The following is a 26,872-nucleotide window of genomic DNA, read 5'->3' as shown; positions in this document are numbered from 1 at the left end:
GCGGGGGATGGTTTATGCACCCGAGACCCCCTCCTGGCTGGCACAGGCTCCATGACCGTTGTTTCTCAGCCCAGGGAAGGGCAGGGAGAGAATGGAGGTGAGGGACATCAGGGGGCGGTTTAGTTTGAGAGTATGGCCTCTGCAAAGACGTCTTAGAACTCAAATCCCCAGCTGCTGTTGGCACAAGTGCTTCACTCTCTACCCCTGAGCGTCCTCCTCCGTATGATCAAGGCCGCCCTGACCTCACACAGCTGCCATGAGGCCCGGGCGGGATAACACAACTCAAGCGCTTAGCACACTGCCTGGCACAACGTTACACCCTCGCTGCGTCACTCCACCAGGAGAGAACACAAAGGGAGGAGACGCGTGGAACCAGTTGTTCGGAGCCCCATCCCGGGGCCACTGCCAGTTCTCGGTTCTCTCCCAGCAGCCCTTCCGGCATGTGAGGGCCCAGCCTGGCCCGCCCCTGTGCCCACAGGGCACGTCCACACACACTGCCCCTTACACCCCGAGGTCCTGGCCAAACACCCTCCCACACGCTGAAGAGAACACAGCGGCTGAAACCAGTTTGGCTCAGTGGATAGAGCATCGGCCTGCAGACTGAAAGGTCCCAGGTTTGATTCTGGTCAAGGGCATGTACCTTGGTTGCGGGCACATCCCCAGTAGGGGGTGTGCAAGAGGCAGCTGATCGATGATTCTCTCTCATTGATGCTTCTAACTATCTATCCCTCTCTCTTCCTCTCTGTAGAAAAATCAGGAGAGAGAGAGAGAGAGAGAGAGAGAGAGAGAGAGAGAGAGAGAACACAGCGGCAGGGGAGTGATGCCGGAGGATAGGCCGGCCACAGTCTGGTTCTGCCATCTCCGGCACGGCTGTCTCCTGTGCCCTGCAGTGACCGTTCTGGACTCAGCTATCCTGATACCCCGGGACAAGTGTCCACTTCACGGGGAGTTGCTAGGTGAGAGGAGTTATCATCCATAAAATACAGGCAGCACCTGTGCCTACGGTAAGAACCCGGCTCATGCTAGCTCGGTCACAGCCAGGGCAGAAACGGCGTCCCCCTGGCTGGGCCCCAAGTGCGATGAGGCCAGCCGTGCAGTGGACACGGCCCCGCCTGGCCCTGCCTCCCTCCTGAGGAGCTGAGTCAGGAGGGGAGCCCGCTGTATGTGCCCGCAGCTGGGCTGCTTCCAGCAGACGCAGCTGTGATGCAGAAATGACGCCAACCCCAAGGGTCACAGCCAAAAAGGTAAGGTAGGGACAGGTGTGTCTTTGCAAACGTTTATGGAATTTAAGTCCTTCCCCCTCCTGGCGGGGGAATGCCAGGCGCTACTGCGTCTGCAGCCCTGGGCCTGCCTCGGCACCCCAGCCCCGTCACATGGGACAAGCATGGCCTTCTGAGTCATTGCTGCTCTGGGCAATCTGACCTCCTGCCAGGGGGGGGTGGAACTTAGTAAGAAACAGGGTGCGGAGGGAAGAGCGAGCTGCTCCCTCGTGGGCGGGGTGCTGGGGGGGGGTAGGGGGGGTGTCTCACATATTGTCTCTCTGGCAAATACAGTTCCAACCATACACTTGGGCACGTGGGACCTCCCTGAAGAAACAGATGTCAGCACCCTTGGGAGGGTTTTATTTCAAAAGGAAAATTTCAGGTCCTTAGACACGCATTTGGTTAATTCATAGTTATGGCCTCCCCACCTGGGCGCCTTTGGCTGCTGAGCAGCACAGAGGGCAGCAGCCCTGTGAGGGCTGCCCCAGAGGCCTCCCCACAGTAACCTGCAGCGGTTCTCTGCGGACACCCACCTGCGAGGGAATCCCGGGGGCAACGCTGAATACATTAGCACATGTGCTTTCTCATGTACAGAGAGCCAGGCAGGTATGGCTCAGTGGTGTTGACCTATGAACCCGGAGGTCACGGTTTGACACCCGGTCACGGCACATGTCCCAGTTGTGGGCTCAGTCCCCAGTGTGGGGCATGCAAGAGGCAGACGATCAAGGATTCTCTCTCATCATTAATCTCTCTCTTTCTCCTCCTTACTCTCTGAAATCAATAATGCATATATTTTTTAAATTAAAAAGTAAAATATAAAGAGATTCAAGCCTGACTCCAAGAGGAGTCCCTTCTTGCCACCACCTCTCCTTTTCAAAGAAAACATGGTTCTTTCAGAAAAGGCCCCCTCCTGTTTCTCAAATCCCACCTCCCCTTTGAGCCAGCACTTTCCATGCCACATACAGCATTTGAGCGCTGTCCCCTCCACACCACACACACACACACACACACACACACACACACACACACACGGTGAGGGCTTGAGCACACAAGCCAGCTCTGATGTTGTTACTCTTTGGTGTGGCTTTCTCAGCCTCACCCAGCGATGGACACTGGGCACTGGGGCCCATCCCCACCCGCATCTGGCTCTGCAGAGGCCTGTGGTTTGCATAGACCAGGACACCCCGGTGATTTCCCTTGTACGGATGTGGTTCAGGATGCAAAACCTAAATGAGTCCACTCGGAGCAAAACTGAGGGCTTTGTTCTGTGTGGGGGAGGAGGCGCCCCTTCCACTCCTCCTACAGGAGCAAGCAGCGCCATCATCGGGGATGAGCCAGCCTGAGGCCAAACCCACCCAAGAGCAGGGCGGGCTGAGGGGAGAGCGAGCACCCGCTGGGTAGGGGTGAGGCCGAGCACTTTCTGCAGCAAGCCGACAGTTAAACTCAGCCCGCCGGACACCTCTTCTGTTTAAACCGTTTGGGTGTGGATTTTGTTACTGACCTGTGAAGATTTAATGAAATCATCTTTGAAAAATAACTACAGAGAGCCTCCTCCTGGCCGCAGGAGAGAAGGAACAGGCTCATGGGGTGCAGCGTTCCTCACCTCATTTCTTCAACCTCCTTTATTTTTTATTTATTTATTTAAAAAAAAAAATTTTTTTTGATTTTTTACAGAGAGGAAGAGAGAGGGATAGAGAGTTAGAAACATCGATGAGAGAGAATCATCGATCAGCTGCCTCTTGCACACCCCACACTGGGGATGTGCCCACAACCAATGTACATGCCCTTGACCGGAATCGAACCTGGGACCTTTCAGTCCGCAGGCCGACACTGAGCCAAACCGGTTTCGGCTTCAACCTCCTTTAGACAATCAGCCCCGGGCTCAGAGGAGGCGGGGCGGGGGGGGGGGGGGCTGTGGACGGACAGACGGACGGACTGACGGATGGATATAAGGAGTCTGGCATATTGTCAGCCCCCGGGGCTGCTTCCAGAGTGGCTGGCGCGCAGTGGGTGCTTTGCCAGCGTGATGAGAGGACACCGATTTGGCTGGATGGCAGAGGAACTGCGATTCTGACCAGAGGCGGCAGAGAGCAATGGATGAAATGACATGGCGTGGGCCCAGGGAAGACAGGAGAGAGATGTGACAGACATGCAGCAGATGGCAGCCAACACCTGTTCCGGCGGATGCTCTTTGGCCATTTGAACTAAGGCTGCGGGTCTGTTCCCTAAGACGGAGGCCCCAGGTGGGCGGTGAAACCCTTGAGAGCCCTTCCCCTCACAGAATCAACGCTGGGAGAAGAGCAGCAGCGCTGGAAGCGATTCACGGGGAGAGGGAAACCACAGCAGCGGCAGCAGGCTGAGCAGAATCTCCGGGGAAATGCTAGGGGCCAAGGCCGGCCTCCCTGGGAGGCTGGGCCCCGCCAGACCCCGGAATGCCGGATACTCCACCGGGGAGAAAGTCCCTCTGGGCTTACCTAAGAGAAGATTCTCTTTCCCACCGAAGAATCCCTTTCGGGGAAACCCCACTGCTGTTCTGCCTCCTCCATTCCCTCTGCCCGACACAATGGGTCCTCACAGTGTGAGAACCGTCTGCAGGGACGCCTGCAGGGCGAGGGGACACTTGCAGGAGGCCCTGGCGGAGGGTGTGTCACTGGGACCAGACAGAGAGCCGGCTCCCTGTCGGCAGGAGAGCCGAGGGGGACCCTTTCAGCTCCTGAGTCCCGGGTCCTCTTCCTGCTGAGCAGCTGACAGGCCCTTAACAGAAACCGCCTCTGTGGATGAACCCAGGCAGCCAGCCCGGCGCCTCCGTAAACCTGGGCATCCCTGGGGAAGCGTTTTCAAGCTCCCTGTAGAGAAAACAGCCAAAACGAGGCTCTAGAACTCGCCATGGAATGCTACCCACTAACTTCACTCTCCCCCACAGGCCCTGCCCCGGGGCCTCCAGGGGAAAACGCCCGAACAGCATAGAAGAGGAGCCTAGGTTTCTCACACATCTCGAACCTTACGTTGGAGAGAGTAGGTCCCTCCAATGCCATTTCCTGGATCCCTTCTTTCAGAAGGGGCCGAGTTTTTGCAAAAACCGAAAGCTCCTAACAGGATGTAACATTCTTTCTCAGAGCCTTTGAAGAGAAAAAGTTGAAAAACTCGTTTTTTGTGTGTGTGTGTATTTTTTTTAGGGCAGCTTGGGCTCTTAAAGTTGAGTCCAAACCTTGGAATACTTTGAAGCTCACATTTATTTCTCCCTTGGGGAATCTTTATTCAGTCCTGAAAGCAACATAAGAGCACTTCACTTTACGTGTTTGATCCAGAGAACCTGCCAACAATAAGGGGCGGGGTGAGGGGTAAGGGTGGGGATAGCAAAGAAGAAACTAATGATATACACAAACCACCAAGGAAAGGAGCTTCAGACAACCAGGACAACTAGGAACCCCCCTCCCCATAAAAGCTGGTGAGCATTAAATATGCACCTATTTGTAGAAGTAAGACTATGTGAGGATGAAGAGGGAAGAGAAGAAAGAACTGTTTGCTCATTGTAGATACAGTGAAACGGCATAGAAGTGGGAAGAAGGGGAGAATGGAGAGCACACATACAAATATGTTTTGAAAAACTCTGAGCCCTCCTGGGAACCTCTGTCCTAGAGAAATGAAGATTGACGCTCACACAAAGACCGGCACACACTTAGTAAATGTTTATAGCGGCTTTTGTAATAGACAAAAACTGGAAGCTACCCAGATGTCCTTCAGAAAGTGAATGGTTAAACAGACGGTACATTCACACCTATAACCTGGATGGATGTCCAGAGAATTATGCCAACCCCCAAAAGCGGTTATATCACATGTGCTTCTATTGATACAACATTCTTGAAAGGACAAACCTGTAGCAAAGGCGAGAGCCCACAGGTGGTTGCCAGAGGCGAAAGGGGAGGCTGGGAGGCAGGTGGGGCTGTAACAGGGCAGCAGCAGCAGGGATCCTTGTGGTGATGGAAATGGTCTGCAGCTTGATTGCCATCAACGTCTTCGTCAATAATTTGGATGTGATCTTGTGTTATAGTTTTGTAAGATGTTACCACTGGGGAAAACTGGGTCAGGGGTATTGTAAATTATTTCGTTTTTTGCTTTTAAATACATTTTTATTCATTTCAGAGAAGAAGGGAAAGTGATAGAAACATCAATGAGGAGAATCATTGATCGGCTTCCTCCTACACACCTCACCCTGGGGATTGAACTGACCTCCTGGTTCATAGGTCAGCATTCAACTACTGAGTGACAGTGTCTGGGCTTAAACTATTTCTTATAACCGTTTGAGAGTCTACATGATCACAAAATAAAAAAATAAAAACTGTTCTCAGTAATTATGCTGTTGGTGATACTAGTATTGCTATTTGGAGTTTAAGTGTAGTATGGGACAAAGCATGAGTAATTATAGGATCTTCTCATTCTATGCCCCTTGTCGCCTTGAGAAGTAAGATTCTGAGTGAAAATGACTGTAATTCAGGAAAGGTTAAGTTGAAAAGGCCCCACAATCATGCACTTGAGTACCGACATGCCTAGAAACAAGGACCAACCCAGTGAGAAGCAATGAGCGTGGCTTCAGAATGCCATTTCCGACTAAAAGAAACAGGAGGTTCTTAGAGAAACCTAATTGCAGGCCGGGGGTCAAGAAATGGGCTGTTTGCCCAGCTGTTCACATAGCCTATGGCCGCCTGTGCGTTACACAACAGCGGCGGAGTTTCGACAGAGCGCGGCCCTCAAAACCTAAGACATTTACCGTATTTACAGGACAAACCGGCCAACCCCTGTGTCAGAGCTTGTTTAGCAAGCTCTCAGGTAACTCCTTTATAAATGGAAGGTAAAACCTGGATGTGGCTCAGTGGTTGAGTACCCACCCATGAACCAGGAAGTCATGATTCAATTCCAGACCAGGACACGTGCCCCGGTTTCAGGCTTGATCCCCACTATGGGGCATGCAGGAGGCAGCCAATGAATGATTTTTCTCATCATTGAGGTTTCTCTCTCTCCCCCTCCTCTCTGAAATAAATAAAAATAAATAAATAAATATCACACACACACACACACACACACGTGCAGCTGCCACACATTCCAGATTTTTCACTGTTTCCTGTAGTTTTCAAAGCTGGTACACCAGTCCTGCGTAAGAATGCAAAAACAAAAACAAAAAAAACACAAAAAAACAAAAAAAAACAAGTCCTGCTTATTCTCTTGCTTTGCAATCCCCCCATTTGCCACGTGAACGAGGGAGAGAAATAACAACCATTACCCACCGTGCTAGATTTAAAAGCATTTAATGACATAGCATATATTTAACAGAGAGGGCAGAAGTTGAGAGGTACAGGTCCTGCGACTGAGCACCGGGCCCGCCCGCCCGCCCGCCCGCCCGCCTTCCTGCCCAGGCCCGGCCTCCGGAGCTCATTCCTATCGATGCCGCTGTGATTGTGCAGGAGGATGGAGACTTGTCATTACAACCGTCACAGTGACAGAGAGATGCACACTATGTATCAGAGAGCAAGGTAATGAAGCAAATCATAACACAGTGTGGCCACGCACGAGCAGGTAACCACTGGAGTTAACATGACTTTGTCCCAGTAAATGCTTCAGTTCCACTTGTACACTGAACCAATGATTTAAAGGGTTTATTATACATCTAGTTTTTTTTTTTTTTATTATACTTTGTACTAGAATTATCTCAAACATACAATATAATGTATTTCAGAAAAGAAAAAAAAAGATTGAAATTACAGATTATTTAAAACAGTATCAGTTTTTCTATTCCTTCTCGGATACCGACATTCTCGACCGTCGTCACGGGTGATGCAGAAGAGCCGCGTGTGTGGTGGGTTAGTAGGTGCTGCCGGGTTGGTCTGGTCTGCGGAGTTAGCGTGGAGCTGCGCTGAGGCTGCAGCAAGGTTCCGGGACTCCCCCCGCCTGCCCAGGATCGGCCCCATTGCGGGCACTGCTAACCGTCAGAACTCAAGGGAACCGCGGGGGTGAGTGGCGGGGAATGGTGTCGGGACGTTGGTACGTTGTGTCTCTGGAGAGCACGGGAAATAATTGTTTTAAGCACCGCTGCCTTGCGTATACCAACAGCACTAGAGGCGGGTTATTTCCAACACAGCCTCACAAAATTGAGGAACAGTTTAAATATTGAGATCTAATCTATATAATTTCATTTAAAAAAATCTGGTCTTTCCCTCTGCACCTCAAACTTTTGTAACTTGGAGATAAAGTATTTAGGTGTATTTCCCCCCGCCCCCGCCCTGCCCCACCCCCAGAAATGCTCTATAAATTAGAAAAAACAAACAAATCAACCACATTGAGGAACATTAGGCACAGAGAGTAATGTGTTGGTTCTGAGCTTGCATGCTGGAATTTCACTGAAAAGGTAAGAGAAGGGCAGGAGGAGAAGGGAAGGAGTTCACTTCTTTTTGCCAAAAAGGCTGAACCGCTTCTCTTTGTCTTTCTCTTTGTCCTTCTCCCGTTTGCCGGGGCTGGACTCGCTGGTGATGGTGACGACACTGGTGGGCAAGGTCTGCGCCCGGCTGGCCGCTGGCATGCCCTGGGTACTGGCGGACACCTCGTGCTTGTCAGCGGAGATGGCCGAGGAGATGGCCTGGATCCATGTGTTCATTTCCTCCTGGACAAAGGAGGGGGCACAGGGAGACTCAGCCAACAGGAATGGGCACCAATCGCTCTCGCTCCTGAGACTTGTCAGGGGGAGGGGCTTGGTCCCGTGAACCTGGAGGAGCTGGAAGGCTGGTCTCCCTCTGTGAGGCATCTATCCCTCTAGTAGCTGGCCCCCTTTTAAAATTAAAATATATTTGCCCGGCTGGCATGGCTCAGTGATTGAGCTGAGTCAACCTAGAAGGTCATGGTTAGATCCTCAATCAGGGTACATGCCCAGGTTGTGGACTCAGTGCCCACTGTGGGGCGTGCAGGAGGCAGCCAATCAATGATTCTACCTCATCATTGATGTTTCTCTCTCCCTCTCTCTCCCCCTTTCTCTCTGAAATAAATAAAAATTTATAATTGTAAATATATCTGACACAAAAGACTAAGTTCAACAGAAGCTTATCCAGTTTAGAGCACTGTGCATGCCGTGTTCTCTCCCCGCTCAAGGTGCAGCCCAGCCATGAAATAGGTGGTGAAGGCAGCGGGCTGCTGGGGGCGGATCCTGCCAGGGACACCTCGCCGTGCCTGACCCACCACGGGGTGGGCTTCGGGGCCCTGCGCCAGCTCCCCCGCCACGGCAAGGACAGATGGCATTCACTGCCTCCTACAATTCACTGCAGGGACCGAACCCCCTCCCACGCTGGTGACCATGGAGACGCGGCACCGGGCACCACCACGACCATTACTCATGTGATGGACACTGCGAGGAGAGCTTATCACGCCACTTTCAAGTCATGAAGGATTTGAGAGAAAAGAATCTTAGAAACTTACATCGTCTTTGGCTTGGAAGAGGTACTCATTTCCATCATTTAGTCTGTAATTTGAAGGAAGAAAGAAAAGTCACAATATTAACAAGAAAGAAAAAAAAAAAATCCCCCAATTCCCATATCCTTCATGGGATACAAGCAGGCACAGGGATCACGCCGGAAACGCCCGTGCAGACATCACCGACCGCCCGGGGCGCGCACAGGCCTGGCAAGGCCCCTCGGACATGGAGAAGCCGTGTAACTGGGCTAATATAATGTACACGGGCAGTGCCCTGTGTCAACCACTTGGAAGGATTTTTTTTTTTTTTAAGTCCAAATGAAGCAACACCTGGCTTTGTTGTGGCAAAGGCCGCCTGGGCGCCTAACCACTGCTCTGAAGTGAATTCAAGAGAAAGAAAGCTCTTTAAAATTTATGAGCCCTTTTGAAATTCTGCTACTAAGCTTGCACCCCCCACATTTACAAGTAGAGCCGGTTTCTGGCCCGGCTGGCATGGCTCAGCAGTTGAGTGCAGACCTATGAACCAGGTCATGGTTTGATGTCGGGGCAGGTGCCCAGGTTGCGGGCTTGATCCCCAGTGTAGGGCGTGCACGAGCCAGCCGATCAATGGTCCTCTCTCTCATTGATGTTTCCATCTCTCTCTCCCTCTCCTTTCCGCTTGAGATCAGTAAAAGTGTATTTTAAAAAATAATACAAAACAAGCACCAGTTTCTGAACCGTCTCTCGGACTCCTCTCCTCCTGTCGGGCTCAGAGTGACGGAAAGCGTCTTTGTTAAGGCCGTCCCCACGGCTCCGAGAAGCCACCGGCCTGGAGGGCTCACTCCTTTGCTCCATGGCTGTCACGAGGAAGGGGGTGTTGCCGGCGGGGCGGAGGGCAAATGCCCCGGCCAATGCCCCGACCCTCGGAGGCTGCAGCGACAGCACACGAAGGGGGAGGCAGCTGGGGAGCCGGCTGCCCGTGCCCGCCCTGCAGCGCGCAGCGTTCCGCGCCCCGAAGCCCCAGTGCCCGCCGGCAGGGCGCAGGAGGCCACGCCGTGTGGGGCTCGTTTGTAGTCCTGGGCCCAGTCCAGCTGGCAGGAGACACAGGGACTCCCGTCACCGAAGCCCAGGGCTTGTCAGGTCGCAAAGCAGCAGGTCAGAGAAACACTGACCCGGCAGCCTAACAGCTCTCACACACACACACACGTTTTACATTTTTAGGAGAGACAATGTTTTCCTGCCCGCTTCCAAGCGCTACGCAGACCTTCCGAGCGTGGATCCGCTGTGGGGACGTGCAGGTGTTCTGCAGGGTGGGGACAGGTGCAGGAGACAGTTCCGGGGCCGCTGACATCCCAGGGGCGAGGCTTAGGACACACGCCCTCCTCCCCAGCCCCCGCCACAGGTGACTCAGAGCGAAGAACAGCGGCCCCTGAGTCCAGGAAGGGGGAAAGACCGGGAAGCCCCTTTCCTAAGCGGCCCTCACACGGGAAACCCGGAGGGCTCGCCTGCTCCGAGGGAGCAGTGACGCTCGGCTCTGCCGTCAGCCACGGGGAAGCTGGCATCGGCCACCCCCAGGACCCAGCCGTGTGCCACTCCTGCGTGTCGCTTGGCTGGTGATGTGTTAAGTTGCAGAGGAGATCACAGTGTCTAAGGAAACCCATCCCCAGAGAGAGAATACACACAGACCGCCCTCACCTGAGCTTGAACACGTGTTTCTTCTTCTTGTAATCGAGGGCCACCTCGCAGATGGCTTCCTTCAGACTCACGGGGACCTCACTGTGGTAGGGGATCCCGGAAGCAGCTGTCTTCGCATCTTTGTAGAAACCCATCTCTTGGTTGTTTATGACACAATACACGTTGTGCCAGGACCTGAGCAATAGAGAGCGCAACATCAAGGTTCTACACCACACACTCATCGAGGATTGAGAGTCGGAGAAGCATGAGAATGATCCTCATACCACATGCCTGGACCACTTGTTGAAAGCCCTGCCAATGAAGTCTAATTTTGCTATTTCCGTGCATATTTAACTCTTTCTGCTCAGCCGGCCTGGCTCAGTGGTTGAGTGTCAACCTATTGAACCAGGAGGTCACGGTTTGATTCCCGGTCGGGGCACATGCCCAGGTGGTGGGCTCAACCCCCAGTGTGGGGTGTGCAGGGGGCAGCCGATCAGTGATTCTCTCTCATCCTTGATGTTCCCATCTCTCCCTCCCTCTATGAAATCAACACAGGTATTTTTTCTTAAAAAACCAACTCTTTGCAGGAACGGTTTGGCTCAGTGGACAGAGCGTCAGCCTGCGGACTGAAAGGTTCCGGGTTTGATTTCGGTCAAAGGCATGTACCTTGGTTGCAGGCACATCCCCAGTAGGGGGTGTGCAAGAGGCAGCTGATCGATGATTCTCTCATCGACGTTTCTAACTCTCTATCCCTCTCTCTTCCTCTCTGTAAAAAAAAAAATCAATAAAATATATATTTAAAAAAATAAAATAAAAACCCAACTCTTTCCGCTCTCCGTGAATATACAAGGCACTCTACCCGCCCCCCTCCCAGGGTCAGTCCTGAGAACGCGCGGCCCAGGAAGCGATGCGCAAACCAGCTGCGCGAGGGCGCCCTCCCCTTGCCGCTCGGGACGGGCTGTACCTGCTGGAGGCTTTCTTGTTGTGGGCCTCCCACTCGTGCTTCCGGTTCAGGAAGCCCTCCATCTGGGCCGAAGGCATCTCCTGGGTTCTGGCCGGCAGGGTGGCGGCGCTCTGGGCCGGGAGGGCCGTCTTGGCTTTGCGGTCGGAGGTGGGGGAGGGGATGGGGCTGGACTCCTTGGAGCTGGTCCTCTGTTCCGCGGCGCCATTGACCATGTCGCCCGTGTCCATCGTGTCTGCCATCTGGGGACAGCAGAGAGGCCGTTCAGAGAACCCCGCGACCCGGGCGGGGGGCGGGGGGGACCACATACGCTCCGACTCGCACACGTGGCTGTGTATAAATGCCTGGCACAGATCGAGGCAGTACAGTAAAACCATCGCACATCCCGCAAAGCCAGCTGGACACCAGGGAACATTAGAAGGTGGGAAGGGATTAATGCCCGCCCCGCTGGAGGGAAATGAGAAAAAGCGAAATGCCAGTATGAGTTTTACTGCACTCTGCCCCTCTGGTCAATCCATTGTCTCTAAGGCAACTCGGATCCATTTCCTCTCATGGTTAACTTTGAAAACGAAAGGACAACGGTCACAATCACACGTATTAAAATATGAGAGAGTGGACGTTATACAGCAGCCACCTTACAACCAAGGACGCCACCAGGAGGGCTGGAAGTGGAAGCGAAAGGGCATTCACAAACAGACCGAGAGACAACGCTACCAGAACTACACGGCATTCCCCCCGAGGGAAGACAGGAAAGACCTTCGGTTTCTGAAAAATGCTCTCCGGCTCTCCTCCCCCTCATCTCTCCCTCCCCCCCCCTCCCCCCGGAAAAAAAAAAAATACATCGCCATAAACACATGCAGAAATTAGGACGACAATCATGCACTTCACAGCTGCCATCCCAGTTAGACTTTGGAACGTAAGAGCTGGAAGGAAACGAGGCAAGTCAACAAACGTCAACGGAACCACATCTGCCGGAGTTTGGTATCGTGAGTGGGTTTGTAGTTTGTGTTAAAGGAGCTGGAGAAGCCAATCACAGTCACTCAACACCACACGGCTATTTACCCCCAAACAAAGACAGAGCCGGGGCCTTCCCCGTCACGTGCTGGTGGGTCGCGCTGCCTCGCTGCACTGAGACGGGAAAGCCCGGCGCGGCCCGGCTGCCAGCGGCTCGGGCCCTTCAGGCGGGAGACGTCTTCGGGAGTGGCTCCTTCCCCAGCGCATTCATGCCTAGTGTAACCCTCGCGGCTGGCTCTGCGGCCGGGGACATGCCGTAGGGTCTCGGGGTCATTATCGCTCTCCTGTCAACTTGGGTACCGTTACCTGTAGCAGCCCTCGGCCGGCTGACACGCCCGGGGCGCGGGATTAGCGAGTTACTAAAGCTGGGTGTGGCTGACGCTTTAGTGGATTACAGACAACCTGGCTCCCCTCGTACACGGACAGACAAAGGAGGTGTCAAATGGCAACGGTCGTTAGCTACGTCCCCCACCGCGGCTGCCCAGAACCGAGAGGACAACCCCCAACCAGCAGCAAACGCCCGCCACGGGACACACGGAGACCGGCCACCACGGCTCCAACACGCAGATGGGGCAACGCTCGGGAACGGGACCTCTGGTTTGGGCCTCAGCCGCGTGGACGGGAGCCTCCAGTGGATATTCCGTCTACACAGCCTATCTATCAGGAGGGCTTAGGGGGGAGATGAGAGGCTATGCGATTCAAGGGTGTTCTCGATTGGAACCTTTGACCCGCAGTGCAATATGGAAAATGGATCCTTGGGGCGGAAAGACGTGGGGATGGGGTGCACGGTGGCTGTCCTGGCCTTCCTGTGGGCACTGCCTATGAAGCAGTAGGCTGTGTAAGTAGTTCTCCCTTTCGCCTCGAAGGGAAAGACGGAGGAGGGGAAATAAAAGAAAACAAAACCCCGAGTCAAAGGGAAGTGAGTGGACTTTGGAAGTTGACATATCTGTTCTGTGTGTGCTCCCAGGGCATTTCCGGTGGGGAGGGAGGCAGGAAGAGTTGGGTGTGGAGGCCTGTGCCAGGCGTGAGTCCAGGGAGACATGAAGTTAGTGTGTATAGAAATCAGGCTAAAAAAAATTAGTGCTGCAGGTGTGACTCCAAAACTGCGAGTGACAGCAATGACCTGGACGGAGAGAAGTAGACTTCGAAAGGGCTACAATTTATGGGACTTGGTCAGACTTCCAGGGAAGGATGGGGAAGCCTCTTCTGAGGGGAGATTCTGCAGCAAAAATTTTTTTCTTTGGAGTTAGAAGGAAAGAGAAAACCCCAAACCAGTATGCAGAGATCATTAATGTTTATGCAAATGAATCACTAACCAACAAGAAAACAAGAAAAATAAAAGGAACAAAATGAATTTTAATGGACATGTGCTTAAGCATGCCAACAGACAACACACCACTAGAGACAAACATCAAAAGCAAATCATAGTGCTATGACAAAACAGTGGGTACACGTGATCACACCCCGCCCCCACCCCCGTTGCTTCGCTTTAGCGATTAGTCCACAGTGCTTTAGTGGCGGATACACCCGAGATACTTAAATCAGGAGGTGAACACAAATGCAACGTGACAACTAGTAGCACAAGAAACACCGGATTGGTTTTCTAAGTGCACGAAGCAACGATATTTTCAAGTTCATTAACTTGAGTCTCTGCACCGTAACTCAAAAGAATGAAAAGACTTTTCTCCTTCCAATCCAGTCCAATTGGAACTAAAGGTTTGTTCTGGCAAGCTACAATTTAAAAACCTAGACAAAAATAGTCACAGAACACATGCCAAAGACGACATAGCACTACTTTCCCGTGTGCTTATGTGGTTGTTGTCATTGGTTGTTGTTTTTTTTTTGGTGTTTTATTATTATTATTTTTTTGGTCTTTTGAATACAAAAAGCATAAAATTGGGCATTCGTCCTGATGATACAAAATTTAAACATATATATGGAAACATCACATATACATATAGGTCAATGACACATATAATTTGGAGCCAGAAACACGTGTCAGGGCTCCCTACAAGACCAACGATAAAGCAGTGGCTCTTCTCTAAAATGGAATTTGGTGTGTAGTAAGGCAGAGACCCAATAATGGTGCACACTACCCCAGAACATAAGAAGCTTGGCATCTATCTATATACCCATCTACAATCACAGTAGATAGGTATGTACATAGAAATAAGGAAACACAAACAAGATGCTATATGATGTTATCCTGACAAAAAAAAAAAAAAAAAAAGACATGCATCATGAAATGAAAAGACAAATTAGACTTAACTCATGGAGAACACATATCAAAACAGGTCTCTGATTCCACTAACACTAAGTATGGCAAACGAGCAAGTGAATGTTTCATGAGGCTGTGCTGTCACATGGATCTGGTTTTTGTCTTGATCAGTACCAGGAAATCACCTCTTTCATTAGCCTTTATTCCTAAGGAACAGAATCCCCGTTAAAACATTTTCAGTCCCTGCTGGTGGTCTGACAAATGCCATCCTAAAAGACTCCTTATTAGACAACTCCACAAAAGGACTTCATTTTCGCCAGGAAACGAAAAATGAATCCGTAAGGAGACATGCCATGGAGTTCCTGTCTACGGAGACGCTAACGTGACCTCGGAAGCCAGGAGGCATGCAGCCGCTCCTAGTGGTGGTCTGCCGCGGGCAGCGTTCAAGTAATCAGGGTGAACCAGAATGGCTTTTGCTCAGTTTGTTGGAGAAAACTGAAACGGTGTGACAGCAGGCACTGCCGGGAAGCCTGGAGTTCTCAACTCAGGACTTGGCAGGAAAATATAAGGGAGGAACTGGTTTGCAAAAAGTAATAAACAATATGAGGATCTCAACACATTTGAGATGCTGCACCCAAAAATTCAAACAGCTTCCCAAGCAGATCCTTTTTCTTTCCTTGTCGTTTTCAAAAAATAAAAATAAAAAAAAATAAAAATGGATGCACCCTCCATGGAATGTCACACAGATGACCTTAGGTTTTAATCTTAGTATGTAAAGTCTCCTTCTGCATACACGGGCCTTCCTAATTACCAGTAAACTATCGCAGGTTAATAACATCTGAAAAGGGGCTACATACAGAGCAGTGCCGCACCCTGTTAGTACAACTGGGTATGCCATACCTTTCGGGATTCTAGCTTTCTTCTTCATTTTGCTGTAATCTCATTAAATTGCAATTACTCATGTAAGGCTTTTGCTGTAAAATCTCAATAAAGTAAAAAGCTCACATAAATAAACAAAAAAAATAAGTATGTTGCTTTAGGCAACTGAGCATCCCATCAGTTAAAAGACTCAAATAAACATGAATTAAACGCAAACAAATGTGAAACCGAGGAAGGCTATGAATTAAGTAAAATTGTAACACTGTGGGTGAAGTGGAAGCCAAATGGTCAAACCATGAGGATTTGGAAAGAGTGGTTCTTGACAAATGGTAGTGAACTTCACAGTCCGGACCATGGCTGGTCACTGGCTGTCCGTCTGCTATTAAAGTTTTTGTAGTTTTGGTAGGTTTGAGAGCGGTAACTAACCCGTGGAGATCCCTGTTCAGCCGGCAAACCGTTCTGGGAAACTTGCTCTCCTTTCGAAGTATCCCTGTTGGGTGAAAGGGGAAGAGGACAGGGGAAGGAGGAGAAAAGGAGAAGAGGGGGAGAGAAAACAGTAGGAAAGAATGGAGAGAACATCAGTCACTTTTATTACAGGCTTTCTCCACGAAAAACACATGCAACCCTCTTGCACAATTTGATTTCTTTTAAAAATCTTTCTAGGTGTTTCAAACCCTCTATAGACAGGGCGGGAAGCCTGAGGCCCCTTCCCACAAGGGCAGCATTGGGTTTATCACAGAGCTCTTCCCGTGGCATAGTAACCAGACTTTCAGAACCAGAGTGATTTCTGTCCTTCACAAGAAGTCACCCAGGACTCTGAAAAGCATGTCCACCAAGCCACTGGCAAGAAATCTGGGTCGTTCACTCCCTCCATGAAATCTTGTGGGAATTCTGAGTGTGTGTGTGTGTGTGTGTGTGGGCAGCAGAGAGGGCACTGTCTATATCCCCTTCTGCCGCCTACACAGCAACATGGCCGTGGACCAGCCAGGGGTGCCTATAGAGACCCTGAAAGGTCTGCAGAAGGAAGTAACAGGAAGAGCACGTGGTTAGGCGGGCACCACACAAGCTCAGAAAGGGTGCTCCCCGCTGCACCTCACCTGACGCTGACGCTAAGGCCCCAGGGCCGTGCCGGGACTCACCACTGCTGCTGGGACTCGGTGTCCTCAGAAACCTTTGTGCTCGGCGAGGGCGAGGGCGGCCGCCTTTTCCTCTCCTCTTCCTCTTGCTGTCTGCGCACTTCCAGTAGCTCCAACTGAGAGAGAACAGGGTGGCGTTCGGCACAGTCCCCAACTCTTCTCTCGTTTAGGGAAAGGGATCTACATGAACTCAGCAAGTCATGGACGCCTAGTTCTCTATCCTGGACTGCCATGGCCAACTAGAGGCTCTAGCATCCTAAGCAAAATGGTATTAGGATCACAGGAACCGCAGCCACAAGTCCAAGCAACAGGAAGTGAGATGCGAGTGAGAAAACAGGCCCACTTCAGGGGCTGGCGGAACTCCCAGGAGTTGTCTGTGTGCCCCGGGGACACTGGGCTCAGTTTCCACACAAACTGGCAGCTCTCGACTCTGCTTAGGGAGGCAGGGCGTGCTGGCTTCCCATCAGAGCTCAGACACCACAGAGACGCAGTGGTTCTTCGGGATTGGTGTTCGGCCCAAATCCAAACACCATGTAAAAACTGGAGTGAAAGAGCAAGCCATAAAAGAGTCGGTTTTCTACCAGGAATGCAAGTGTTTTGGGGAAGGAAACGCCAATGAACAGGTCCTATTAAAGACCTTTATGTTGGCAGAGAGATTTTCGGGAATGGTGAGTTTTTCAGTGGTCTAGGATCAAGCTAGGATGATGGGAATCCTAATTCTGAAATTCTGAAGGAAGCTGTAAGGCTACGCTCCCTGGAAACCCATGCTGCTGTGAGCCACAGAACAAAAGACAGACCCCAATCGATCAACTCCGAGGCAGGAGGCTAATGGAAGTGACCTTAAATCCAGGTGCCCAGGAAAGGATGGAGGGGTGACAGCCCCAAAGAGTCTCCCCAGGTACTGACCAAGATTAGCCACCCATTTCAGGAAGATCCTGGCTGCTTGGAAAAGCAGAAAAATGATGTGAATTCCCGGATCTAGGAAAAGGTAACCAGACGTCCCAATTTTTAGCAATTTGTCCCAAATCGGGACTTTTTAAAAACGCCGCGGGACAAATTGCTAAAAATTGGGACTGTCCCGCCAAAAGCGGGATGTCTGGTCACCTTAGTCTAGGAGGGAAGCAAGAAAAGCTGCCAGGGGCACCAACATGCCAGGCACCCAGCACCCGGCCACGTACCGTCGTCAGCCGCTCCAGGGCGGAGAATCTCTCATCCCAGGTCGCTGCAGACTTCTCGAAAGCCTCGTGGCGCTTGATGAGCTTCTCCACCTCGTCCACACTCTGGCCGATTTCCCGGCTGGAGAGGTACGGCTCCTGTCCGAGCAGCCAGGCCTCGGCCACACTGGCGTCCCTCGAGAACTGGTGGACTTCCAGAACTGTACAGGGTACGGAGAGTGAGTACAGTCCGGCAGGCTGCCTGGCAGCCAGGGGCGGCACGGCCCTCTGCTGGCCGCTGCCTGCACCACCAGTTTATCGTCTAGATCAGTGTTTCCCAAACTTTTGACATATTTGTACCCCTTCTATAATTTTCGTAACACTGGGTACCCCTCGCACTCATGAGAACGTAGAATTAGGCTCAGCTAAGCACGGTGCAGTGCATATCCCCACCAAACTCCGGTGCAACGCGTACCCCCACCAAACTCTTCCCGTACCCCTGGGGGTACGCGTACCACACTTTGGGAAACACTGGTCTAGATCAGAGCTGTCTACATAAATGTCAAGGGAGCTACTGATGCAACCTTAACTTTTCCCATAGCCACATTGAAAAGAAATAGGGGAAATTAATTTCAAAAGCGTATTTTAGACAAACTGACATATCAAGCTGTTAACATTTCCAACATGTCATCAATCTAAGGAATCACTGATCCATTATATTCTGTTCTCTCTTTGAAACCTGAGGTGTGTTTTAGAGTTCTGGTACACCTCAGTTTGGACCAATCGCATCTCAAGTTCTCAAAGGCTACCCGTGGGCAGCGGCCTCCACACCAGGCAGCCCAGCCTTGGAGGTGCTCTCTGCTCACTGGGCCCTCTCGAGTGAGATAAGCCTCAGACAAGCCTGCAAGGAATTCAGTCTACATACAACCAGACAGACTATTGCCAGAAGAGCAGGCATTCATAAAGCACCCTTTTGGGGGTTGTAGTTCTTTGGAGGTGTGTGTGTGTGTGTGTGTGTGTGAGAGAGAGAGAGAGAGGGCGGGAGGGACATGGGAGCTTTAGATGAAATGCAGATGATGTGGGGTAAGGCTTTTGCCTTATTCCTCTGCACGTAGGGAATCAGTGTGACGTCACTGCAGCTATGGGAAGGGAGGTGATGCCTGGGGCCGTGCTATGGTGGATGTTAATTCTCATACACCTCCCGCAGCAATGCTTGGGGCCATGCAGATAAAAAACGGACTGCAGGGAGCATCCGTGCCCCCAGGGACTGCCAGGTGTCTCCTTCTGTCATCCTGGTAGCCCCCAACCAGGCCACAAGGAAAAGGTGCCACCACGGCACCAGAGACTGGTCACCTCCTCATACAGGCTGGCGCCCACTTTTCGCAGGGGGTGCGTTAGGGGCTTTGCTGAACTACATGGAACCTGCCCTGGGCATTCTAAGAACGAAGCAAGTCCTCATCCACAGAATGGTCACAAGTGGGATTTCCTTTTCCGAAGAGGGTTCTGGGCACCACAAGGTGAGGTGGCTTCCCCAGGTCCCTTACCCACCCTCCAGAAAAGGCCTTGGGTTCTGTTTCTAGGAAGCAGCCCTGGGGTCCGAGGGTGGGGCGTAACACCAGGACAGGGCCAGAGCCCAAACAGAAGGGCAACGTACACACATAATGCTGAGTTGGGCGACTGTTAAGAGTTCATACCAATTACTAAATGTCATTCCCAATATCGTGTATTATGTATAAATAATACATAATATTGACTTCACATATTGCTTTATAAAAAGAGGTTAAAAGGAGAGTCCACCTCAGTGGGTTATTGTGGGGAGTAAATACAGAAAAGCATGAGACACTTAGGATAATGCCCAGTTCCCTGTAGAACATGTACAGTGTCAACTCTTATTTTATTTTGTCCTCGCCTTTCTAAGAGCACCAAATAGAAGACCCAATCAGGCCAACTCCCTACCCCCTTGACTCTGCACTAATAATTCTTAGGCAATGGGGGCAGGGGGCCTTCCTTCTGTGCTCCCCCCGCGGACTCCCAGTTCTGCCCTCCCCATGCTGTTCCCAAAGAACATCCAAACCCCACTCAACACGGAGGTCAATCATGAAGTGAAAAAAAACAAAACAAAAAACCCAAAAACTCAGGGAACTACTTAACAGTACTTAGCACAGAATGGTGAAATCGGGCATCAAAAAAAGGAGCATTTAGAATGCCAAACATCATTAAGTGATAATATCACATCAAATCAACTAATGCAGGAAAACACACTCGCGTACGTTCAACAGAAACCCAAAAAGAGCAGAGAGAGAAAAACCAAGGATGTCCTTACTCAGCCTTAACCACTCCCATCGGTCTTCCCACTTGTCAATCATCTCTTTTCTCTTCTCCGTCAACTGCAGTAACTTTTCCTTGATCTGTGAGAGAAGCAGCACCACGGGGTCACCTCAATAGAACGGACCACACCCTCCCGGTTTCCCCTTGACAGGCCACTCCACACACAAACAACACACTTTCTGTCAAAACCATGGCCGAGCCAGGGACATCTAAGGACGTTTGTCTCTCGGGCTCTGGGAGAGCAGAGGCAGCAGGAGGGTGGAGAGCAAGGCCTGCTCCCCCTACCCCCCTACCCCCTGACCCCAAACTGCTTTGTCCTGAGGCCAGCTCTGCACCGAGTCCCTCCAGCCTTGGAGGCTCCCTAGGCACGCACTTGGGAGGGAGTCAGGGACGGCAAGAGGCCAAGCCCTTGACCTCGCTGGGAACTTCCAAGCCCCTGAAGGGGCCGCACACAGACTAACCAGCCACCTCTTTACTACCGCCCTCCTAACTGGAAGGAGCCCCCGCCACTGAGGAGCAGAGAGGTCGAGGGCACATGCGATGGCGAAGGGGTCACCCGGGAGGAGTACTGCTGAAGCTGAGAGAGGCCGAAACCTCAGTCTGGGGCCCTCAAACACTGTCTGCTGGGCCTCGGATTTGGAGTTCCTGGCTCTGCCCTCAGCCTGAGTAATTGTTTTCTCACACACAGAAAAGAAGTTCTGAAATACATATAAGTATGTGCATACGTATATATGAATGCACACTTGCATTTTTCTCTGTGGATACATACACACACACACACACACACACACATACTCACAAAATACAGTCATTTTACATCGTAACACAGCTGCAGCCACCCTGGGCCCCGAAACAGGGGCGCCCTACCTCCTCAGATGCATAGTGCTTCCTCGCCAACAGCGACTTCCCGAGTTCAATGCAGGTTGTGAAACTGTCGTTACGAGCATCAATTTCAGCTTTGATACCTTGATGATTATTCATCAATAGTTCAACAGATGACACATCCCTAAGATGGGGCAAATAATACCCGCGTTAGGAGATGAAGCTTTTCAAACAAACGTGTTGGTTTCAAAACACGTAATTAATTAGAAGGAAACTGTTTGACGGCACGATTTACCTTGAAGGTCTGAGTCACAGTCTGAGTCACAGGAGCTAAAGTGCGATGACAGTATAATTCAGGACCTCCTAAGTGTACTCTCATTTGTGTGTGTGTGCGTGCGTGTGTGTGTGAGCGCCTGAGTAAGTCACAATGGCTGCCAGGCAGATGCTGGAAAAACCACTGGATTTCCATTCAAACTTACTGTGAAACGCAATTCAGACTCTTCAAGAAGGTACAGAAGCATTAACGTGTGTCCCCAATCGTACCCCAGTGAGTTAGCTGCCAAAGGTTCAAAAGAGCAGCTGGTATCTCCCCTCCTTCTCTGGACACGGAGACACACAGAGCGGGAACCAGCTCAGAAATCAATGGCTGGTGGAGCTGAGAGCTTCTGGTGAACCAGAACCTAAGCCTGGGAGTCTGAATCTAGGAAATACAGTATATACATTATATATGCAATACACATATCTTACACCCATGAATACATTCTATTGTGTACTTCTTCTCTGGGGACGTGCCTCATTTCCCAGTGGGGTGGGGGCCGGAGCTGACAGGGTGAACTGGAAGCTATGTGCCTGCTTGTTCACCTATGAGCGCCTCTTCCCTGCTTTGCATGAAACAGCCAAAGGGAAGCTACAGAGCAAATGTTAATCGTCATACACCATGGGAGCAGATGCAGGGTTGAGACTCCTTTAGCAATGTCTGCGCAAGGCACAGAGTGGTTTTTACTCTAACGGACAGATAAAGAACTCAGAAAAGCCCCCTCATTTCAACGATGAGGCAGAGCAAGTCATGCTTCAGGGCAGGCGAACATGAGTGGCGTGGAACTGTGGGGGCAGGTGGAGGGAGGAACGGGGCGGGCCTGCCAGCACTGGGCCCCTCGTTCCCCAGAGTGTGTGCAGGAGGCAGCGGAGGCAGTGCAGACCCCCCCCCACACACACACACTCCTCCCCACCCTGCCCTGGCCTCCAAGCGTCAGGCCAGGCCCCGCTCTCTCGGGAGGGTCCCATCTGCACACCGCCCGGGGCCGGTCGCTGGAGTCCCTGCCCAGGAGGCTGCGTGTTACCTGGGCTTCTCCTGGGCCTCGATCTGCCGGATGACGTCCTCCATCCACAGCATGAGGTCCCGCACCATGCTGAAGAAGCGGAACTTGTCCCCCGTGTCCACCAGCCGCACCCGGCGGCCCTCGCAGGAGTCCAGCAGGGCCTTCCAGGCCTCCAGGACCTCGTTCTCCCGCTTCTGGATGTCGTCGGCCTTGTCGCCCGCGTAGGCCGCCTGGAGGCGGGCGGCGTCCTCCTGCAGCTGCCTCACCTGCGGGGCGGCAGGGGGACAGAGGAGCCGTCACCCCACATCCCTCCACACGTGTACCCCGCCCTGTTCCGTTTGCACACCAGGTCACCATGGGTCCCCTCACCCCGAGAAGCTCACAATTTCACCAGGGAGACCCAAATCTCAAACCCCAAGCGTATATACATGTGCTGAAGGACAGTATCAGGTCCTGCATAAACGATGAGAGAAATGAAAGGCTATAGGATGGTCCCCCGGAGGTGGGCAGGGATATACGGATGGTGCAGAAAACACTCATCTCGAGGGGAAGGACGATGTTTTTATCATGAGGAACTGCCAGGAAGAACACTTTGAGAACACCTTTCCCACGGCTGTGTGATGTTGCTGAAAACAATCTACAGGTCATCTCTAAGAGCTCACACAACTTGAAAAACATAAAAATGCAGCCTAGTTGAAAAATAACAACGGCCCAATGTCAAAGAAGGTAGAACTTTGGCTAGGCAAATTCCAAAACTTGGAATTTCGAAATCTTTGCAAAACGCCAATGGGTCTCACGAAAAGAGGCCACACGGAGATGCTGTGCTTTGTTATCTATCAGTTCAAGTTGGATGATTTGCCTCCAGTGAGCCAGTTCCCTACTGACAGGACAACGGCCCAGCTCCTACAGGAGGCACGAGGGCAGCAGCAGCAGAATTAGAAAAGCGTTTCCTTTTGAGTTTACGTCCTCACTCTGGGGAAGCCACCCTACACATAAGGGTGCAGGAGCACCCTTAGGAAATGAAATGCACATGAGCTCTTTAGTGTAGTGCTGCCTGCAAAAGCACAAAGACTGAGAATACAGTCCGTGCCCTAGTTAAAAGCACGAGGGCACTTCCACACAGGAGGGAAAGATACAATTTATTTTTCATCTAAAAGACTGAACAAGAAACTGCAGAGACGAGGGAGTGATCTAAAGTGAGTTTCCTAAAGATTCTGACTGTTCCATGGTGATCGCTTAGTCAAACACCTGTCAACCAGAGACTGAGTGTCAGCCAGTTCACACCGGGGAAAACCGCAGGCATGTGGAAATGTCAGCCTCTGGCTTTCCTTCTCTTGTGTTCTATAACTCAGACCCTGGTGGATGGAAAAATGAGATGGCATTATTTTGGAAATGATTCTGGATAGATATGCTAACACGATATAACGTCTTGTTGAGATGGTCTATTATTGGTTGCAAATGTTTTGGGTGTACATCTGGCTTATTTTAACTACGAGGATGTGCCTCTAACAATGTCTGCAAATGTAGAACTTTTGGACTGTAAGTTCTCCCAAATAAGTGGGAGTGTTTCCATATGTGTGAGTGTGCGTGTGCACACACACACACACGCATTTAACTTAGGCCACTCTTTGAGGCATGTTTTGGAGTCAAATGGCGAGAGATGCTCAGAAATGCACAGAGATGCTCTGGACAGAGAAACACACGCCCACCCCCCGGGCGGCTGTGCCACCCACCTGAGTGCCCAGGGCCTGGATGTCGTGCTCGAACGTGGTGTGCATTCTCTGCAAGGTCTCCACCGTGTTCTGGTCCCTCCCCAGCTCTTCGGGGAGCTTCTTGTGCTTGTCCTGTATGCGCCCGAAGATCTCCTTGGCATCGTGGTAGAACTTGTGCAGCTCGTAGGAGGCAGCGAGGATCTGGGTTCTGGTGTCGATGAGCTCCAGCAGGTCGGCCCAGGCCTCGTTGAGCCCGTCCTTCCACTCGGCGATGGTGGCGGCGTCCGAGTGGCCCGAGTTGATGAGCTCGTCTGCCATGTGATTGACCGTGTCCACGCGCTCCTGCCCGATGTTCCCCGTGTCACGGGCAAACTCCCGGAACCGCTCCTGCAGCATCTGAGACAGAGATGAGCGGGAAGAGATCAGTGAGGCTATTGTGGTCGTTTTGCTTCTTGATCACATGAACGTCCTTTGGAAAGAAAACAAGCCGTGTGCATGACTTGACGACAGATCTCAGCTCCAAGACCTAACATCCATCGGAATTCCTTCCCATTCATTCACCGGAACCCGAGGAAGGCACGGGCTCCGAGTCCTTTTTCTACAGAAAGGGGCACAGAGAGGTTAAACCGCCCAACCAAAGTCGCCCAGGGATAAAAGCAGAGATGAAATTAAATCCCACGACAGGGCGTACAGAGCTTTTTCTCTGCTCACAGAATGCAGACAGCCAGCCCCACCCACCAGTCACTGCGGACCCCCCCCTCCCCCGTGCTCTGCCCGGGTACTTGCCGTGACGTGCTCGTAGTCCTGCCCCAGCTCGTGCGACCCCGCGACCACCTCCCTCTCGGCGATCCACTGCTCCAGGTCGTCCACCTCCCGGTTGAGCTGGAACAGCCTGTGCCTCTCGTCCAGCTTGCCCCTCCGCTCCTCCGCCAGGTCCTTCAGGCCCGCGTACAGCTTGTCCACTTTGGACTGCCTCATGCTGATGCGCTCACTGAAAGGGGGAAGGTGGTGGGGGAGAAGGACTTCAATGTCAAATATCCTTGAGGGAGAAGACAGACGGGGTGGAGAGGAAGCTCTGGTTAACCTATTTAGCCTAAAATATAAAACGAAAACTCTCAAGTTTGACTTCAACTCCAAGTAAAGAAGAGCCAACACGTAAACAAGTCCTAATTCAGGCCCAAGGCCACCCTGACAGGATGGGGGGGGAGAGACTCTAACTGTACCGCAGGCTCCGCAGGCCAGGACTTCCTCTGACGTTTGAAGTTAATGCACCATCCAGGAGCCGCCCACGGGCCCTGGGTGCACTGCATCCCCCTCTTCCTCCCCTCATCCCCAGAATGACTGTCGTATAGCAGGAGAGCAAAGAGGCGAGACTTCCTGATGCCTGTCCCTGGACGCTGGGAAGGCCGCTTTCTGGGGATCCCGAGCACGAACACCCGAGAGACCCCATCTCCAGCCTGCCTTGGGTAACACACAGACCCACTCCTTCCCTCTCTGAGTCCATCACAAACACAGAAAACCTAGTGACTGCCACTGGAGGTAACGCAGGAGCCGGGCACAGAGTTGGGAGTGCCACAAACACCTCTTTCCTCTTTTTATTTCTAAGGCATTCCAGGACTTGAGTTGTGTGAGGCGGGAGGTGGTATCCTTTGGTTCTTCCCGGAGCCCTTCTACTTAATAGGCCCACTTCTGTTTCCTAGCGACTACCAGTAATCCAACTACCCCGTTCCTCTTAGAACTGGAAATTACTTCCCTAGACTGGACGGCCTTTTCAACACACGGCAGGCACTTTGATGATGTATCTGAGCAAAGCACTCTGCACTCCTGACTCCAGTCACCAATGGCCTTTCAATAGGGCCCTGACCAGGGGATATTTCACTGATGAGAGCCATTTCCTCCGTAACAGCTCACCCACCTATGCAGCACGGGCCTACCGGTCTGTTACAAAGATGCTTCTCAAAGCTCTAGGGTGCCAGTTCCTCAGAGGAGCGCCAGCCGAAGCTTCGGCACCGGTGAGGTGAGGTGAGAGGCCCTCCCAGGAGAACCGGTCCCGCCCGGACAAGGGCATCACCTTTCGGGATGACTGTCGGCCACCAGGGCCCGGCTGGTCTTGGAGAGCTGATGCACCGTCTCGGCGTAGTCCTCCACCGCCTGCTCCAAGATCTGGTGCTTCTTCAGCATGGACACGGCGCTCTGCTCGTCCTGCAAAGAGACGCACCACGTCCCCTCAGGCCCAGCACCGCCTGGACGGAGGCAGGACGCCACGTGGTGGGGCAAGAGGAGAGACCCCGAGGAAGAAACACCCAGAAGTGTGAGGTGGGCAGTGGAACAGAGAAGCACGCCAGGAGTGTCAACGTGGCCTGGCCGGCGGGGCCTGGCGTGGCTCAGGAGATGAGTGTCAGTCAACCTATGAACCAGGAGGTGACAGTAAGATTCCTGGTCAGGGCACATGCCCAGGTTGTGGGCTGGATCTCCAGTGTGCGGTGTGCAGGAGGCAGCTGATCAATGATTCTCTCTCATCACTGATGTTTCTACCTTTCTCCTTTTCCCTTCCTCTCTGAAACCAATACAAATATATTTAAAAACAAACAAACAAAAAAAAACAATGTCAGCATGATCGTTGTGCAAAGGACGAACGTGAGGTAAGGGGATGACTGAGACCCTCGGGGGCAGGAAGGAAAGCCCAGGCACAGCCAGTGTGTGCTGAGGCTGAGACGCTTCACAGTGTGACAGACAACTGGGTCTCACAGCATTCTGGAGCCTGGAAATAGCTGCAAATGGTCTTAAAAGTACCAAGTGTATGTTATAAAAGTTAGGTAACCCTATACCTAAAGAGTGCAAGAGGGTTCTGGCAAGTTTAAACTAAACATACATACATACATACATACATATATATACACACACACACGTATATGTGTATATGTGTGTGTGTGTGTGTGTGTGTGTGTGTGTGTATATATAT

General features: G+C 51.8%; 1 protein-coding gene across 4 annotated transcripts in view; it reads right to left on the bottom strand.

Moving 5' to 3' along the window:
- Nucleotides 1-6,549: 6,549 nt before the first annotated feature.
- Nucleotides 6,550-26,872, bottom strand: part of SPTBN1 (spectrin beta, non-erythrocytic 1) — a 179,511-nt gene continuing 159,188 nt past the window's right edge. For 2 of the 4 annotated variants that reach the window (XM_036435327.2, XM_036435328.2), the window contains 13 exons: nt 25,982-26,112; nt 24,697-24,901; nt 23,932-24,306; nt 22,220-22,464; nt 20,925-21,063; nt 20,053-20,137; nt 17,754-17,950; nt 16,579-16,691; nt 15,866-15,929; nt 11,332-11,570; nt 10,389-10,562; nt 8,721-8,763; nt 6,550-7,914 (listed from right to left, as the gene is read on the bottom strand). In XM_036435327.2, coding sequence (XP_036291220.1) covers nt 7,696-7,914; nt 8,721-8,763; nt 10,389-10,562; nt 11,332-11,570; nt 15,866-15,929; nt 16,579-16,691; nt 17,754-17,950; nt 20,053-20,137; nt 20,925-21,063; nt 22,220-22,464; nt 23,932-24,306; nt 24,697-24,901; nt 25,982-26,112 — 2,229 coding nt within the window. In that variant the 3' untranslated portion in view covers nt 6,550-7,695. Of the gene's footprint in view, nt 7,915-8,720; nt 8,764-10,388; nt 10,563-11,331; nt 11,571-13,678; nt 15,930-16,578; nt 16,692-17,753; nt 17,951-20,052; nt 20,138-20,924; nt 21,064-21,174; nt 21,210-22,219; nt 22,465-23,931; nt 24,307-24,696; nt 24,902-25,981; nt 26,113-26,872 lie in introns of those variants that run through there. The other 2 variants (XM_036435329.2, XM_045580750.1) reach the window with 2 other exon arrangements.

The sequence above is a fragment of the Pipistrellus kuhlii genome, unplaced genomic scaffold, assembly GCF_014108245.1.
Source record: "Pipistrellus kuhlii isolate mPipKuh1 unplaced genomic scaffold, mPipKuh1.p scaffold_m20_p_13, whole genome shotgun sequence".
Taxonomy (NCBI): domain Eukaryota; kingdom Metazoa; phylum Chordata; class Mammalia; order Chiroptera; family Vespertilionidae; genus Pipistrellus; species Pipistrellus kuhlii.
The sequence above is the reverse complement of the archived record's forward strand: the minus strand, read 5'-3'. Positions and strand labels throughout refer to the sequence as shown.